Below are 17,627 nucleotides of genomic sequence, written 5' to 3' on the forward strand. Positions count from 1 at the left end.
CTGGGCCCCGAAACCACCAAAATTTCTCAAAAAGCCTTTAATTTTGGAATTATTTGACTTTTTTCGCCCGGAAATAAAAAATTTCGAATGTTTACCATGGTCCCTAATACCCTCGGATAGTCCAATTGGGTGTGTGGAACCATTCAATTTGCTTTTAAATGGCCAATTTACCGGTTTACAGCTTGCACCGATTTACTGGTTTCAACGACCAATTTAATTAACTTGCACCAAACCCGACTTGAACCAAAATTGACCTAAAGCCGTTTTAACCCGTCAAAACCTGAATTTAACCCGACTTGTTACAAACCTGACCTGAATTCAACCCGAACCGTTCCTAACCCGGCCCAAATTTAACTCAACCTGTTACAAACCCGACCCGAAATCAACCCGACTTGTTATTGACCTAACCCAAATTCAACCCGACTTGTTATTGACCTGTCCTAAATTTTACCATACCTATTACTAACCCAACCCAAAAATTCAACCTGATCTGTTATTAACCCGAATCGAAATTAACACGACTTGTTATTGACCCGACTTAAATTCAACCCAAATTGTTCCTGACCCGATTTCAAATCACCTTAAATGCAATTTAGACCACCTTATTATTGTACTGTTGATCAAAGCATTTTGTCTTGAGAGACCAAGTCGGTCCAGACCAGCAAAAGAAAGGAGCATCATCCTCAAATTTAAGAGTTAAATATAGTATATATTTGTTGTATGGTCAAATGAGATAATTATCTTCCTAAATTATAGACTATAGTTCCCTAGTATATTGCCATATATATTATAGTAAAAGGAAATAATAAGCTTTATGAAAATGATAATTATCTATTTATAGTTAGTTGAACCCGAATATGACCTGACTTAGAAATGACCCGACCTGATTGTAACCTGCAAATTATGGACTTGAACATAACCCGACTTGAATCCGAGAATGACCCGACTTGGAAATGACCCAACCTAATTATAACCCGCAAATTATTGACTTGAACCGAACCCGACTTGAACCCGAGAATGACCTAATTTGAAAATGATCCGAACTGATTATAATCCACAAATTATTGACTTGAACCGAACACGACTCAAACCCGAGAATGACCCGACCTGATTTTAACCTACAAATTATTGACTTGAACCGAACCCGACTCGAATCCGAGGATTACCCTAACCTGTTTTAACCCGTGAAAACCTGAATTAAATCCGACCTATTGTTCACCCGACCCAAATGTAACCCGACTTGTTATTAACCCGACCTAACCCGATAAGAAGTATGACCCGACGTGACGCGACTTAAGCATGACCCAACCCAAACCCGGCCCGCATAGGTTATGAAATTAATCTAAATTGACCTGACCCGAGTTGACCCGACCCACCCTTACCCGACCCATTTATCGGAATTGACAGCTCTATCTACCTACCACTAGTGGTTAAAATAGTGAATGGCTTGGGAGGTAGATACTTGAATTCTTGGCCGTATGCCCGTAGCTGGTTCTTTACTACTGTAACTGGCAACAATAGGTACTAGTTTTTTTAGAATATAACAGGTATATTGAAATTGAAGGTGATAATCTATTAGTTATCAAGTCAATAAAAGGAATCTGGGAAGTACCTTGGCAGATTGAACATATTATCGAAGACACTCGCTCTCTTCTTTCTCAGTTTCACAATTGGAGCATCCATCACATCAACTGAGAGGCAAATCACGCAGTGAATTGGATAGCTAATATTGGCCATTTAGTGCGTAATAGTATGAATATTAATGTTTCTATTCTTTCTTCTGATACTTTAGGAATTCCCCTCGTGAGAAGGGATTCCTAATTTTTTTTCTTCTTACTTTCTGAAAAAAAAAAAAAAAAAAGAAAAGAAATGTATGGCTACATGCCTACATCACATTCATTTGAAAAAAACTAATAATAAAAAAAATAAACTAAAATAAAAAAAAATGTTTAAGAAAAAGGTGTAAACTTTTAGCCAAACTAAACTTTCCGCGCAAATCACATGAATGCATGAGTGCATGACCCATCCTTGAATCTTTTCTACCGTCAGTTATTTTAATCAATAACAGCATTAGAAAATTTGTAAATTTTAAGAGTCCAAAATTTTCGTTTTTCTTTTCGATAAATTTTACTTTAGTTTTAATAATAAATAAATAATAAAAAAAAAAAAAAAAAAAATAAGAGAATGACATACATAGCCCTTAGGGCATATAAGCATTAAAAACACTCTTGAAAATTGTAAAAAACTAGGAATTCAAAACAAAAACACGCGTAGATCAGTGTAATTAGTGTGTTTTTGTCATAATTTTTTAAATTTATAATACTTTTCAAGAGTGTTTTTAATGCTTATATGTAGTAGCATTTTCCTTAAAATAATCGCTAAACATATAAGTCAAGTAACGTAATATCAAAAGTAATTTTGGCACACCCTTTGTGAGAGCACACTTTTTTATGCTCCTCTCATATAAAGGTGTGTCAAAATCAATTTCCATACAGTTTAGAAAATCTCCATAGACATTCGGCATTAGATGTATCCATATTAATCAATTATGTGTGATTTCAATTAAATGTGTAAAGAAGCAAGTAAAAGCAAGGGATGAAGTCAATTTTCCATATATAGATATTCTTCATATATGCCAAATTGTCAACCAACTTCATTTATAATGAATGTTGCAATTGCTCTTACAAGTGTGAAGTGTACGACTCACCCTATATGGGAAGGCATGCAACTATGCAAGTTGTATGTATCGTTGTTTTAATGGCACCACTTGGAAGTTGGAAGCCCATTTATGTTTGTTATAATGTTTGCTGAGTCTATAAACATTACCATGTACCTCTATTGTTCCTAAGCTACTAGGTAGGAAGGTAACAAACTTTGTTCATTCAAAAGTAAATACTCCTATTGAAGTAATTGTATAACAACTTTAGAGGAGTTCACTCCATATATGTATTTAGTCACGTAGATATTGCATCATTTGTCAAATGGGTAATCGAGTAGTGCCACGTATATATACTCTCTTTTCACAAAAAAAAAAAAGTAGATATACTCCCTTTGTCCAGAATTAATTGTCAAGTTGTTATGCACATAGATGTACTTTAATTTCTTTGTTCGGAATTAGTTGTCACGTTAATACTTCACAGAAAAGTAGAACTAGAAGTGCGTTAGGTAGAAATTCTAAAGGGGTTATGCGAATGTTCAGCTTTTGCAAATTAAATCTACTAAAGTAACATACAAAAATTCAACAAAAATACTACAACCCAAAGAAGTATATGTTGCAATATAATGCAACTCAACTCAACTTTGATTGAATTTAAGTTGCTTTTCTAATTATTTCTGGTGTTTCTATTAGATATCAGTTGATGATCCTACTTAAAGGAAACCTAGTCGAACTACAAACAACCCACCATACATGAAACTATGTTTTTAACAAAGTCATCTACCTAGCTTGTTCTTCATCATGACCATCCAACACACATTCACCATCACTCAAAGCCCCAAATTCGACGGTGAAATCCAAGAAATAGAACAAAATAACCAAAGAAATGCAGCTGCAGAACATAGGTATAGGACCAAAGATCCAAAGAAACAATGGGAACGAGAAGTAGAAGGCACGCAATCCGAGTGACCAGAAGTAGCCTCCTCTATTAACAATCCTCCCTACATAATCAGCAGTCATGTATGGAGAAGAAACCTTCTTGAATGGTACATTGATGAGGATGCTAGCATGACTGTAATACCTTATCGATTGCACATTTAGCAGGAAGGCCAAGAGGAAGCATACCACAAGGCTAAAAAACTTAACAGAGAATCCCATTTGGCTCGCGTCCCCTAATACAAGACCGAACATACTGCCACTGCCTCGGCTTGTCATAAGCACCGCGATTACTGAGCTGAGCATGATGGCTGTTGATGCCAACAGGGTTGATGCCATTATGTTGTTCCTCAGTGTTTGTACTGCTAATACTGCATTCTTTGTGTCCTGCCATATTCATTGAGTTTTGTTAGTGAATTTTTTCTGATGGCTATTCACAGTAATAAGATAATACAGTAAAACTTTGAAATACTACAGAGTAATAAGCAAAAGGATGACTCAAAGATATACAATGTAAAGTTGTGAACATTTGGTTAGTCGTAGAAAGTACCAAATACAATGTGAAATTCTTGGAACATTCATCAAATAAAATAAATCATATGGAGGTACTACTGTAACAAGTACACCATGTACAATAAATTCAATTACTTCGTATTCCCTCTGTCCCCAAATTACCTTCCTACTTCTCTCTATTATATGAGGAATTAATACTAGAATTAGAAATGTAATTTAAAAACGGAGGGTGTAATTTAATTGATGGTAACAATTTACATGTATGTGACTACGTGAGTGTATGGCACTGCGACATTGATCAATCTCCGATATTAACATATTGAAAATAGGTAAAAAAAAATAAAAATTATACACTTTCAAATAACTTGTATTTGATCCCAAAAAACAATAAAGATTGATTCTTCACCAGATGAAACACAAATATATACCTAAAAATAATATCAGAAAATATAAAGATTAAGAAAATACCTCCATCATAGCTTCAACCCATAAACGTCGATTAATAGCATGAATTCCAACGACAGTTTTGGTGGGTTGTTTCATGATTTTGTAAAAAAGACAAACATGGTATCCCACCATTATCAATAAACCCAAAGGTACCAAAAAATAATCCAATACTTTCTCCTTCATTTTTATTTTACTTGTATCTTTGTATATTGTTGAAGAAAAAAACCCTTTTAGCTAAATCTTAAATCTTTTGAATGATTTAAATATCAAAAGAATTAATACTATCCCAAAAAAATGGAGGATATTCCCAATTTAAACCCTTATTCTTAATCTTATTATTAAATGTAGAAGAACAGAAAATGAGAAAATAAAATTTTGAAAGATGGTAGAAAGAAGAAAACAGAGGAATTCAAGTGTTTAACGAAATGCATAAGATTAGGAGGAAAATAAGGAGGAATTTTATGACAACAAAAAATAGTGTTAACTAGGAAGTATTTATAAAGAGTTACACTTGTTAAAAATTAATTACATTTTTACTTTAATTATAAATTTATTTGGAGTATGACTGTATTTTGTGTGTGAAAGTGTGGAGTCTGCTACTTTGCTTGTGATGCCCACCAAACCTTCTTCATAAATTTAATCCAACGCCGCTAACTTTTTAACTTTCATTATGATCAATTTTGGTTCTACAATGTAGTATAAATTTGAAAATAATAAAATTAATTTTTAATTAATATCAATATTTAAAGGCAAATGCTAACGAATACCCCGGGGAGTACTTGGTATCACTTTTTATTTTTAGCGGAAATATAATACAGTAAAATAATCAACCTCCCCTAATCATGATACTTGTATTTCGTATAATGTTTGCTCAGATTAAACAATACTCCGTACTACTCTGTAGTTTATAGAGAATGAAAGAAGTAACTTTGAATTATACTAGTAACTTTCAATTTAAGATTGGCCTTAATTAATTCGGGATCGAACCCAGCAAATGTCCACAAAAGGGTTTCTTGTACATGACTATGGTTACCATTGTTAAGGACAAAAAGCCTAAAATGCAGCATCAAATAGGCATAATATGTAAAGGTTGCTTAATGTAAATGCAATGGTACACAACTTTAAGTGGTTAAACAGAAGGGGGATCAGCTGGGTAATTGGCACACAATAATCTTCATATAATGGGTTGTTGAAATATTATAATCTACCTTCTTCATTATGTTTTAAAAATCCACTAGGTCTGTCAATATTGACTCTGAAATACACAAACCACAAAGCAAACATGACGCTAGTAAATTCGTTGGGAAATCCACCACAGATACTACCCAAAATCCGATCCTCACCAGAGCTTCCTCGGGTGTCACACTGTCACCAAAAATATTTTTTTGGTGCATGACGCATTGACGCCTATCAACATTAATAACACTGACATACGCATGATTTTGTCATACATTTTTAAATTAATACAAAATACTCCGTAATTCCGCATCATATTATGAAATATATAAAATGTTTATTAGCTAATGTCAAGGTCACCTTAGAAAAATAAACCTCTTTTTACTAGTTGATCCAAGCATGTGATAATTATATTTACTGACACAATGTAAAGCCCTTAATAAGAATTCACCAAGAACTGAAGCCATGCGCTAAATACAGAATATTCTCTGATCTCTAGCTTTGTTCCATCACAAGGGGAATAATAATTCATCAACCAAATGATCTTTCACTTTAACCTACAGATTACATATATTTAAATGCATGAACAACTTAATTAATGGTGGACAAGGTGCTTTAATTTACTTAATTACACAAGCACAGAGCACACTTACAGTGAGTTAGTAACGAGAATATACTGATATACGAAGTATATAATTTAACATGCATGACAGCACGTGTATGAATTATGACTGATGTCTACTAACTTCGCTTATAAAGTTTATAAAATGTAGAGGCCGATAATCAAGATCTAAGATCAACTCTCGTCTACACTACAAATTAACGTAGCATGACCCTGTACAAGAATAGTGTGCACAACAAATTAACTCTGTAAATGTATTTGTTTGTGTGCAGTAAAATTTTCATGGCAACAAATCCCAAATCTGAATTAAAGTAATGGTAATGGACTGATTGTTAATCTAAATCCACAAGCCCAATTTTAAAGCAACCTCTAAATTGACTGTATCTAATCAATAGCAAGCATTAAATAAAGGCAGTACGGTCCATAGACACCCGCACATATTAATGTACTGCTGTATGTACTAAACACCCTATTTTATACAAGAGCGATCAGTACTCGAACCGAGTTTATGATCCACACTGCATGCCCATAAAAGAGGAGAGAATTTAAAGCTATATAATCTGTTCACCATTCAGACCTTATACTAACAAAAACTTAAAGACTCAAGTCGGTCGTGGTGATAGCATCTCCAACAGTACCTACCCCACCGAAGTGACAAGGATTCCGTTCATACCGGGGGCATGGCCGCATGGAAGCCTGTGAGGAACTAGAAAGGTGTGAAGTGTGGGGTTGTTAACCTAAGAGTCATCAACCCAATCCTGACCCACATATATCATAAACTTTGTATGTAGTTACGTACCTTTCCCAAAGAAAATGCAGAAACTTAAAAACTGTGACTAAATGCTGATAACATCCAAAAGGACCTGGATTATTGTGTGTAGTAGCATCATATAAGAAATTTACTGCCTTAACTTCTAACTTCTAACTCGGTATATAATCCACTTGAAAGAAAGGTAAGAAGAAACTGAAAACAGTTTTAGATGCTCAGAAAACTTCTACAATACAGAAACTTGCCTTAGCCTTAAGTCATGTGTTAGGGACAGCAGGTCATGGCGTTTGATACAATCAGATCACGGGGCCATCATCTACTATACATATAAATTGGGTTCTAGGCATAATCGTAGACTATATGAAACAAGAGAACTTGATTCTGGAACTCAAAACAATGGTACAGAAAATCAAGGCCATTCAAATAGCTAAACTTAGTTGTGAAAGAACTTACTAGCAAAACTGAGTTCATCTCACTGAACTCTATGCGGACCTTAAATTAGCTGCCAACTAGGCATAATTTTCACATAACCTAATTCATATGGAGCATCATACAAAATTGGAAGATTATCTAAGCATCTTCAAATCTTCAATTCCCGAACTACAATAGTGAGTTAAATACAGGAATACTCACTAATGTTCCAGTACTTTTATCCTCTCGAAACAGTTCTGCATTTGGCGATTTAACTCATCTGTAACTTGACCTCCCTTTAAAAGCTTATACTGTGCAAATTTTGCTTCTTCACAGCTCAAGGCAGCTTTTCTGCAAGCTTTAATACTCCCTGTCTCATATAAAAACGAAGAGCGTCAGCAAATGACATTCTCAGCTCAACCATGGAAACAAACAGGAAGAGCGGATTTTTTTATTGTAGTAATTTCAGTTTATAATCATATTGAATCATCAGAAGTTAGATTAGCTGACTATAAGGATAAATTCACCTCCCTGAGAATATGCCCCATGTGTTACTACAAGTCACAGTCACAGCCACAGCTAGCAACTTAAGTGAATATCAAATAAATGCTGCACCAGACCATCTAGATTGAAAGCTCACTGATATATGTACTAGAGTTTGTTCAGTGATGTTAAAGAGCAAAAGCAAAATAAAGGTGCGGAATTGTGGATTGTGAGTCTAACTTCATCTAAGGTTGTCAACTTGTCAATCTAAATAATCATCAACTAAGTTACGGTTTCGGCAGTCAGCATGGGGCTAACAAATCTTAATAGACTAGAGTTGTATACAAATGACCAGCTGACAGACGACCTATGATTAAAACCAAAACCTCATTTCAGTCATTCTGGATTTCTTCTCTTTGGGTTGAAACTGTTGAATAACAGGCCTAGTATCAACTGAGTGCTCCATTAGCCTCTTTTTCTAATCTTTTTTTGGGTAAGATGGAGTCTAAATCCATAATATGAGACTATGAGTCATATGAGACATGGACCCTAGACCATAGGATTTTGAGGTGGGGAACAGTGCCACTATTCCACCACCTCAACCCCATTGCTTTTTAGAAAGCATGTCAACCACGAACTTTTATTTATCTGTAGCAAACAGAATTGGATTGTTAAATACATATAATATCATATTGCCCAGGAATCAACATGACAAACTTAACAGGTGTTTGAATGCTCGAGCTCTAAGACCACAGCACTTAACATAAAATTATTGTAATTCAGCGATTTGCCAACAGATCAGATCAAAAGGTCAATGCTTAGAGAAGATTTGTGAAGTAGTTGCTTATTCAGACCAGTCATGTATACAGATTACAGAAATTCAGGAAAACTTGATTTAGCTATTTCATTTTTCAATAGTTGGTGAGCTACTCACCACTTAGATCAAGCAGATTAAATAAAGCAGGGCAGTTTCCAATGCTTGATACCATGGTAATTGCACACCAGACTTTCTGGTAATCCTCCCTTGATGTTCGAACCATACACAACTTTGTTATTGGATTCACATACTTAACTGCAGAAATATTCATGCCTCAAGTCAGAAGAAGAGAAAAAAACAAGTAAACAGACATTAAATCAAATTGTGTTATACGCAAACCATGTATAGTCTCTTACCTTGGAAAGAGCCAAGGGATGAAGCAAGACCGCACTCCCCAAAGTTGATAAGAATACTGTCTTTTATTGCTTTCGCCACATTGAACTGGGTAACAATAACAGGATCATCCACCATGAGATCCTTGTTAGGATCCAGAAAAATTTCCAACACCATGTACCTATTTTTAAATCCCACCATGACTTCTCACCTGTATAAAAGACAACAGAAAATGTCATCCTACATCAGTCCTTAAATCATTATATTTCAGGAAAGAATACGCAATTAGATGCATGCTGAAAATGCCGATTGAAAGGAGACCTTAACTAGCAGCAATACAACAGTCAAACAAGTAATAAACCCATCACATGAATTCACTACATACCACCAAAATTAACCAAAAGAAATCCTTGAGGGCCTAAGAGCATGAGTGGTTTTGCATGAAGATCAAGGAAAAAAGCAAACATTTGTTTACAGCAAATTCACGGTGTTGCACTAAACATGAAAAAACAATGGACATACATTGATTAGGGCATCAGGTGCAAGCTACTAGAAAATAGCCAAACTAATAATAAAGTTGCTTTCCGAAGCACTACCAAAAATATATGTATCTAAAATGGTGAGTTTATATTCAATCATAATAAAAATGAAAACATAAGTACATTTTCAATGAACTCAACTAACAAGGATCTCATTTTTTGTACTTTTTATTATTTATTACCTTCAAGTTATATAACCAGAATATGTCCATGACAAGTGCCATGAAATATCATTAAGACATATAGAGTAATGAGTCAAATATCAAATTGGCATCGCTTTCGTAAAATTAGGTGAATTTCATCATTTCCCAATTAATTGATGATAAATTTTTCAAAAGAATACCCAAGTTCATAAGCAACTATGAAGTACATAATGGAGATTATCACTATTGAGTATTGACTACCATCCAACCACCACAACTCCACAATAGACCAGCTGTAAGCCTGTTACAACAAACATAACTCCAATTTCACACTTATTCCATAATTGCACTGAAAAATCCACACCAACTTCTACAGCAATTAATCAACACTAACATGATCATACCTATATCGAAACACCATGAAATTGAGCTTAAAATCAACACTTTAATATACTAATGTACCCAATAATATGAATTGATAACAAACAATACAAAATACTCCGTAAACAATTCCAAGAATCAATTTTTAACATAAAGGGGAATGAAATTCGAATTAGGGAATGAGAAATGCAGCACTTTAACCTTCAACATTCAATTCAAAATTAATAAGCTTTGTACATGATTTAAGAATCCTAACATAATTCCTAAAAAAAAATTTTAAAAAAAAATCAAAAAAAAAAATGAAAAACAGAGAAGCAAAACAAATCCCTACCCAAAAAAAAAAACAAAAAAAACACAAAAAAATACTAAAATTTACTAAGCAAACAAAGAAAAATAAAAATAATGAAAAATCCCTAATTTTAAGAACATACCCTAATTGGCCGCTTGATTATTTGCAAAGTTGCAACGAAAATACGCAGTAGCAGCTTGAATACCTTGAAAAATGGAAACTTGTAGAATGAATCGGCGGGCAGCGAGAGTTCCGGTCAGTGGGTGGCGCCTGGGGTGGTTGTCAATGGAGGTTTGGGTTACTTGGGTCTTGGGGATGGGTTTTTAAATTTTACTTTTAATTTTTAAAATAATTGAAATAATTAATCATGGTTGTGTGTAATGAGTTAAAATTAACGGAAAACGTCAACAATGTCATTAATCAAAGCAAGAACAGAGGCTATCATTGATAAATTTCCTTTTTTTTTTTTTACCTTATTTTTTAGTCCAAATTAGACCTCGCAATCCTAACCCGACCCATGACTCAAAAACGACGACCAGAAACTGACCTTAAATCTAACCGACTCGACTACCCGACTTGAATGCGGAGTTGACCCGATCTTAGCCCAATACTCAAAATGACCCAACCTAATTATTCCCAACTTGAAGTTGACTCGATCTAAATTTAACCCAAATCTCTTAACCCAAGCAAACCCGATACGCAAAATATTCTAAACTAAAATTATCTTATACCCAAAATATTATTGTCTAGTGTCAAAAATGACTCAAACTGTTTCAATTCATCTCCAAGTATAAATGAACTCATAAACCGAATAAAATTATTGATTTGAGCTTGATCAATAATATCGACACACAAATGGAACAACCTGAATATACTCGACCGGGAATTGACTTGAACCGAAAGTGACCCGAGTTGATACCCAACCTGAAACATACCCAAAACCCAAACCCAACACAACCCGAATCCAAATCGAATATTAGATGATTCAAAATGACTTGTCCCATTCCCAATTTAAATGACCCATTTGCTAGTTATAGTTCAAATATAACACTAAGACAATTACTTAAACTTTAATGTAGCATCGTTTGAATCAAATAGAATCGCGATCCTACTAATCCTATATGATCGGAATATGATCGCAATCATACTGATCCTATGGTATCAAAATATGGTCGTGATTCTAGTGATCCTCGCGATCATATTGATCCTCATGGTCCTACTAATCATATGCAATAATAAGAATACTATACAAGCACGATTTTACACATATTCGATTTTAAGCACGATTTTACACATATCTGATTTTTAGCATGATTCTACACATATCCGATTTTAAGCACGATTCTACACATCCAATTTTAAGCATGATCCAAGTCATTTGATAATACACGTAAGATCATACTGATCCGAAACATGCTAAGAATCCTATGCTCGATTCTATACATATTCGATTTTAAGCACGATCCAAGTCGTTTAATGATATATATAAGATCATATGATCCAAATCGCGATTTTGACAACATTGGATCCTACAATTCCACATTTACCCATACTCACTTTCTTTTGTCTCTCCTCCATTCTTTTCCCTTGCTTAGTTGCTTGATTATTGACATATCTATTATTGGCCCAAATGCCCAATGACCCACGACTTACATTGACACAAACCACCCAATCCGTTTTCGACGCTTGTCTTAGTAATTATTTTACCCTTTTTTATTCGACTTTTAATCGAGCTGCACCAACCTTAACACCTAAACTATTAGTACTCTGGTCATTACTACTTATTCCCAACTCTCGACAGTTATGGGAGTTTATTTTTCTATTATTATAAGATTATCCTAGCCACCAATTCTCTATCTTTATTCCTTTTATACATATGACATATCCCTCATATCAAACAGTAGATAATTTATTTCCGCTATCCTTATACAATTTCATATATCCCCCCCTTACCTAGTTACCTTGCTTTATCTCTTATCCCGTAAATGTATTTTCATTTCTTCTCTTCCTCCAAACGTAAGCTAGTTTTGACATTAACTCATAGGTAGAGAATCTACATTATAACAATAATATTAATTAATCATGTAGTTAAAATAATAATAATATTAATTAACCATGTACTTGGTACAATGAAGGATATAAGATAATTAAGGTTCATGCATGAGGCCATTAATATGATAAGTTAATTAATTAGTTTGAAACGATTCTCAAAGGCTATTCCTTCACTACTATATATCTTTATTCTCGATTCCTCTCTCATTAATTCATTATTATATTGAAATGTGTTAGGAACAACACAAGTAAGGGATCAAGTCCTTCAAAAAAAAAAAAAAAACCCTACTAGTAGATTCCTTCACCTAGAGATGTTGAATTGCTAAAATCAATTTATCTAATGCCATTATTCACACCACCAAAAGTAACAAAATAAATATCAAGATAAAAAGATCAAAAGGAACAAAAAGTGGGCCCACGGCCCCCACCTACTAAACGTCCAAATCCAAAGCAAAGATCACTAACCCCATCATCATTATTTTCTTAATCACAAACAAACAAAACCACTCACTACTACTAATCTACTATTCACCAAACATTACTTAATTTTTCATTCCCTTCCGTCCCTCAAAGATTATCCTAATTATAGTCGATTTTTTGATATTAGCGCGTCCATAAAAATTTGATAAGGCTTAAAGAATGATTCGTTATCAAATTAATCGTAAACTTAAAAAGAGGCAAATTAATTAGAAAATCAAGGCGAGAGTGAGAGATAATGACTTGTCAATTAAGAATTTTTTTTTTACGGATTTTGTAAAAACACTCTTTAAGTGAAGGGGGCATTAGATTAAAAAAATTGTACGGCCTACCATAATGTAACGGCTACATCCAAACATGCAGGAAAGAGGAGAGAGAAAACTATAAACACCGGCCAAAATGAATCTGATTCCACCACGTGTCACCATCTCAAAACCTCAAGTTAAAGTCACCCCACTCACACGTGACTGTTAATGCACCTCCGTCTCACTCGCCAACTTCTTCTTCACTCACACTTTCTCTCTCTTCGTTCTCTCTCTACAAAAATAAAAATAAAAGCGAAGACTTTGACTTCTTCCTAATTTTATGGTCTTAATGACAAATTTTACAAATAAAAGGACAAAAAATGTGATTATTTTTATTGCGGAATTCAAATTTAAGTGAAATTTGAGGAAATTTCAATTGAATTTAGTTTAATTTCCAATAATACCCCTTATCTTGTTTCTTTTATCCCATCTCACTCTATAAATACTTACCTTCCCCTAACCTAACATTTCCCAGTTTTTTCACAAATTTCAAGAAAATTCTTAGAGAGAGAAAGGAGAGAGAGAGTGGAATTTTGTTTTGTTTTTGGTGTTGCTAGGTTTTTTTGCAGGTTCTTCATTTGGGTTTTTCTTAATTCAGCTAACAAGTAAGTGTTTTTTATTTTTTAATTATTAAATTAATTTATTTTTGTTTTTGATCTTAATTACTGAACTGGGTTTGTGATTTTCTTTTTACCAATTTGTGGGGTTTTTGTTTAAAATATCTCATGCCATTAAAGTTCACATTTTATAATTATTTATTCATTTATGTATTTATCTGAATTAGTGAAATTGGTTCGTGATTTTATTTTTACCCATTTTTTGGATTTTGTGAAAAATTATTACATTATTGGATTAAGTTTACATTTTTATTTTTTGGTAAACTAATTGTGATATAATCATATAATTAGTATTTGGTTGTTTTTAATTATTTTAGCTACCTAGATAGTTACTGATTGGTTAATTTCTGCTTTATATTATAGTTTTATTTCTAGATCTACTGTTTATTATAGTTTAATTACATCTTTTAGGCCAATTTCTAAAATAAAAAATAATGTAATTTGATAGATGGTTCATTAAGATGATTATATAGGTTAATTATATATTCCGTACATGGTTTTTGTGGATGCGAGTTAGATTAGTTGGTTAAGTTATGGTCCTTAGGGGTGCTACCGTGCTCTGTGCTAGTAAGACCTAGGACCGATCTATCAAATCTCGTCTCCATCACTGCTGGTTGTCGCTCTCAATCTACCAACTTCTATTTGGTTATTAATAAAATTATAGTATGGAGTGATTTTAGAATGGTCACCCTAGTATCAGAACATACTTTCTCTACCTGACAATAGCGCTTATGAATGACCCACAACTCCACAAGATATCAACATGGTTTGATACTTGTAATTCGAGATTTGCCTAGTGAAAACAATGAGGAATCATGGTCAGATTTAGCGAGTAATAGGCCGGAATTATTAGAATTAGAATGAACTTGAGTTAAGTATGGGTATGTTGCACATTTTTGTTAGATAGTAGTATTAGGTTCTTAGGACAATTCTTTGAAATCATATATATTTTTAGTAGAAGTTGTATGGGTTTAGGTTAAGGCCCTCTTCGTCGTTTCATTGACATTGCTCCTTTGGGGTTCCACAGACTTTCAATGGAGGCACACACAGCAGCAATGATGACTGGCTCCTCAAATGTTATATATATGTCGACTATTCTGGGTCAGGATGGACCAAACCCAGGACACAAGTGTGATTGGAAATGTCAAAACGAGCATGTCTGTGGAAATATGTACCGATGCAGACTTACTGGGCAGACTCATATCTGTGACAAAAATTGTAACCAGCGAATTCTATATGGTAATCACAACTCACTGTGCAGAGTCAGTGGACAGGTTTTCCCACTTACACCTACAGAGCAGCAAGCAGCTAGAGGTGTCCGCAGGAAGTTTGAACCTGAGGCTTGTCCTTCTGAGAGCTGTTCTTTCAAGCGTCGTCGGGATTCAAACTTACATCCTTCACCTTTCGAGAGATCCTTTTCTGCTGTCAGCCCAATCTGCAGTCAAATTGGAGATGGCATGGACTTGAACTAGATAACTCAATAAGCTTAATGCGCCTTTTTTCTAACTTTTTTTTCCTAGTTCATTTAACTTTTACATTATGGTGAACTATGTGAGAATCTTAATTGCGGAACCCTGTGCGCCCCTTATGTGTGGCAGAAGAATTGTTATTTCTAAATTTAGTGGTTATGTAGAAAACTATAAGACTTCATCTACTTTGGTGCTCCTATGTTGTCAATTTGTCATATTCCATGTTTGCTCCAAATTTAATTAGCTATAATATGATTAGTATCTCTCTGATATCTGGTGTATCTTGTTGCAGCTTTTGCTATGATCCAGACTTTTCTTTTTATCTCTTGCCTACTTGGTTGGGAATGTCTCAGAAATCTTTGTTTGTAACGATTGTAATAATGCTATTGCTTGCAGCTTGTAGACACTTCCTTCTGTTTTTAGTTGTAAGTTGTAACTGGACTGAGCAGTTTCCATTTCTTGATCCCTGCTTCCCTCCCTGCCCCAACCCCAAACCAAAAATTAAAAGCAAAGAATTGGGGAACAAAGGGAGAAGGAGCAACATAGATACATCCGACTTCCATTATAATTTGTTGTTTGTGGATTTGACATGTGTGCTCTTTTTTGGTGTTATTTTGCAGGTTACAAACTTTTTCTAGTCAGGGAGTTATAATCTGCTTATGTGTACTATATGATTTCTTGAGTATAATTTCTATACAAGGAAGTTACTAATAAATTTTCCTTCATTGCCTTTCCAGGAATGCAGAAATATGGCTATATGTGGGGTTTCATGAAGGTGTCTTAAATCAACTGGACGATCTGCAAGTGTCAGCTGATGGGCTATTAAATCTCTGCTTTGAGAATTGAATCAACAAGATGAATTTTTTGGAAGACATCTTGTGTTATTCATATCTGTCCTGGTATAGGTCTTGAGAGGATCTATGCTTCTCATCTATTGAATATCATGACATAATTCTCCAGTGCTTCCGGAAGTTGATTGCTGATTTCAGATAAGGTTACAGTATCAGCCTTTGTTTTTGGAGTTTCAGTGATTATTTGGCTCATCACTTCCCATCCATTTGAGATTCATGTACTCTTGCCCTACTACCAACCAGTAGTTTGAATGCTGCAAGAGTTGCTTCTTTGCAGCTTCGAATCCCTAATCCCTGCAGTTTTTTCTTGGAGGCAGTTGTATTCTCTGAAGGCACGATGAACAAGTAGTTGACATGCTTCAATTTGCAATCTTTTTCACAGAACTACTGTCTTTGAACTTCCTGAAGCCCTGTACAGCCAGTACAGGAAAGAGTTATATTCTCTGAAGGCTTGAATATGTTGGATGAAGAGAGCAGTCCTTCAGTATTTCTGATAAGTTTTAGCAAGATGTATAAAAAGTTTAGTTTGTAAGAGATGCCAAAGCTTTTTTTTTTTTTTCTTTTTCCGGGTGAGTTTAGGGTATGAGCATTGTGTATTAATAATTGATATAATGTAATTAGTGATAATCGAATCTTGTATGACATAAAGAATTGTTTTCAATACAGTTCTTGCCACCAGAATTTCAGGCAGATGAAAAAACTGTGGTATGTTGCTACTTGACTCAGAGTTTTTGCTTGTTTCCTAAGGTTGAATGAAGTCTACAAAATTTATGGACTTTAAAAAAATGTGCATTGCTTGCATAAATCTGTTTCGAAGTAGAGCTTTTCAGGGGAAGTGTTGCGCCTAACTCATGAACAGGCCATGTTGTTGCTACCATGCCCATCGACCCACTCAATGCACCCTAAGGTGTGGGAGATGAACCACGACACCATGAAAACGGAAGCATTTCATTTCTAGCAGTACTATTTGGGGTAGTACCCCCACCTTTTCACACTATGCAAGAGATACATACATCTTCACTTAGGGCAACCTAAGGTCAAAGGATACTTTTCTGAATCTACTTAGAATAATACAAGTAATCAAAATATCTCATTGGAATTATTTGGTGTATGTTCAAAGCAAAATATTCATTCTTTGCAGCAAAGTAAACTTCAAGTACCTTTTATATGATGAACTTCATTTATATCAAAATCCTATGTTTAAGATTCTTTCCCAAAAATAAAATTGGACTACACCTAATTTGTCACACAAGCAAAGTCAACTTATCAACCCTTCTCTCCCAATTTATCTATTTATTTTAATCCTTATTTGTTAAAATAATTGAAAGAAAGGAATTTCTT

General features: G+C 34.3%; 2 protein-coding genes and 1 long non-coding RNA gene across 4 annotated transcripts; 1 reads left to right on the forward strand and 2 right to left on the reverse strand.

The window, feature by feature from the left end:
- Positions 1-3,282: 3,282 nt before the first annotated feature.
- On the reverse strand, positions 3,283-4,977 carry LOC145630224 (uncharacterized). The gene is made up of 2 exons (XM_081682476.1): positions 4,574-4,977; positions 3,283-3,979 (listed from the first exon to the last, which is right to left on the reverse strand). Exons 1-2 carry the CDS (start codon positions 4,733-4,735, stop codon positions 3,437-3,439), a joined length of 705 nt encoding a protein of 234 aa, XP_081538602.1. The 5' UTR covers positions 4,736-4,977; the 3' UTR covers positions 3,283-3,436.
- Positions 4,978-7,284: 2,307 nt separating this feature from the next.
- Positions 7,285-10,880, reverse strand: LOC145630225 (putative ribonuclease P/MRP protein subunit POP5). 2 transcript variants are annotated; one of them, XM_081682478.1, is made up of 4 exons: positions 10,046-10,125; positions 9,187-9,374; positions 8,948-9,085; positions 7,285-7,900 (listed from the first exon to the last, which is right to left on the reverse strand). In XM_081682478.1, the coding sequence occupies exons 2-4, from the start codon at positions 9,362-9,364 to the stop codon at positions 7,752-7,754; spliced, it is 465 nt and encodes a 154-aa protein (XP_081538604.1). In that variant the 5' UTR covers positions 9,365-9,374; positions 10,046-10,125; the 3' UTR covers positions 7,285-7,751. The 2 variants fall into 2 exon arrangements, with proteins under 2 accessions (XP_081538604.1, XP_081538603.1); XM_081682477.1 differs by lacking the exon at positions 10,046-10,125 and adding an exon at positions 10,658-10,880 and having other exon boundaries at positions 7,291-7,900.
- A 4,553-nt stretch (positions 10,881-15,433) lies between these two features.
- LOC145631690 (uncharacterized) lies at positions 15,434-17,004 on the forward strand. Its single transcript, XR_014112413.1, has 2 exons — positions 15,434-16,429; positions 16,600-17,004. It is a non-coding gene; the product is annotated as an uncharacterized LOC145631690 (long non-coding RNA).
- The last annotated feature ends 623 nt before the right edge of the window (positions 17,005-17,627 follow it).

Source organism: Chenopodium album, chromosome 5, assembly GCF_948465745.1.
Source record: "Chenopodium album chromosome 5, dcCheAlbu1.1, whole genome shotgun sequence".
Taxonomy (NCBI): Eukaryota; Viridiplantae; Streptophyta; class Magnoliopsida; order Caryophyllales; family Amaranthaceae; genus Chenopodium; species Chenopodium album.

Excerpts from the sequence above, each read along its gene's own strand:
- LOC145630224 (XM_081682476.1), bottom strand. The coding sequence starts at position 4,735 with ATGAAGGAGAAAGTATTGGATTATTTTTTGGTACCTTTGGGTTTATTG. Across the intron at positions 3,980-4,573 it reads GGGTTGAAGCTATGATGGAG|GACACAAAGAATGCAGTATT; the intron begins GTATTTTCTTAA and ends TGAATATGGCAG.
- LOC145630225 (XM_081682478.1), bottom strand. The coding sequence starts at position 9,364 with ATGGTGGGATTTAAAAATAGGTACATGGTGTTGGAAATTTTTCTGGAT. Across the intron at positions 9,086-9,186 it reads ATCCCTTGGCTCTTTCCAAG|TTAAGTATGTGAATCCAATA; the intron begins GTAAGAGACTAT and ends ATATTTCTGCAG. Across the intron at positions 7,901-8,947 it reads TAATCTGCTTGATCTAAGTG|GGAGTATTAAAGCTTGCAGA; the intron begins GTGAGTAGCTCA and ends TATATGAGACAG.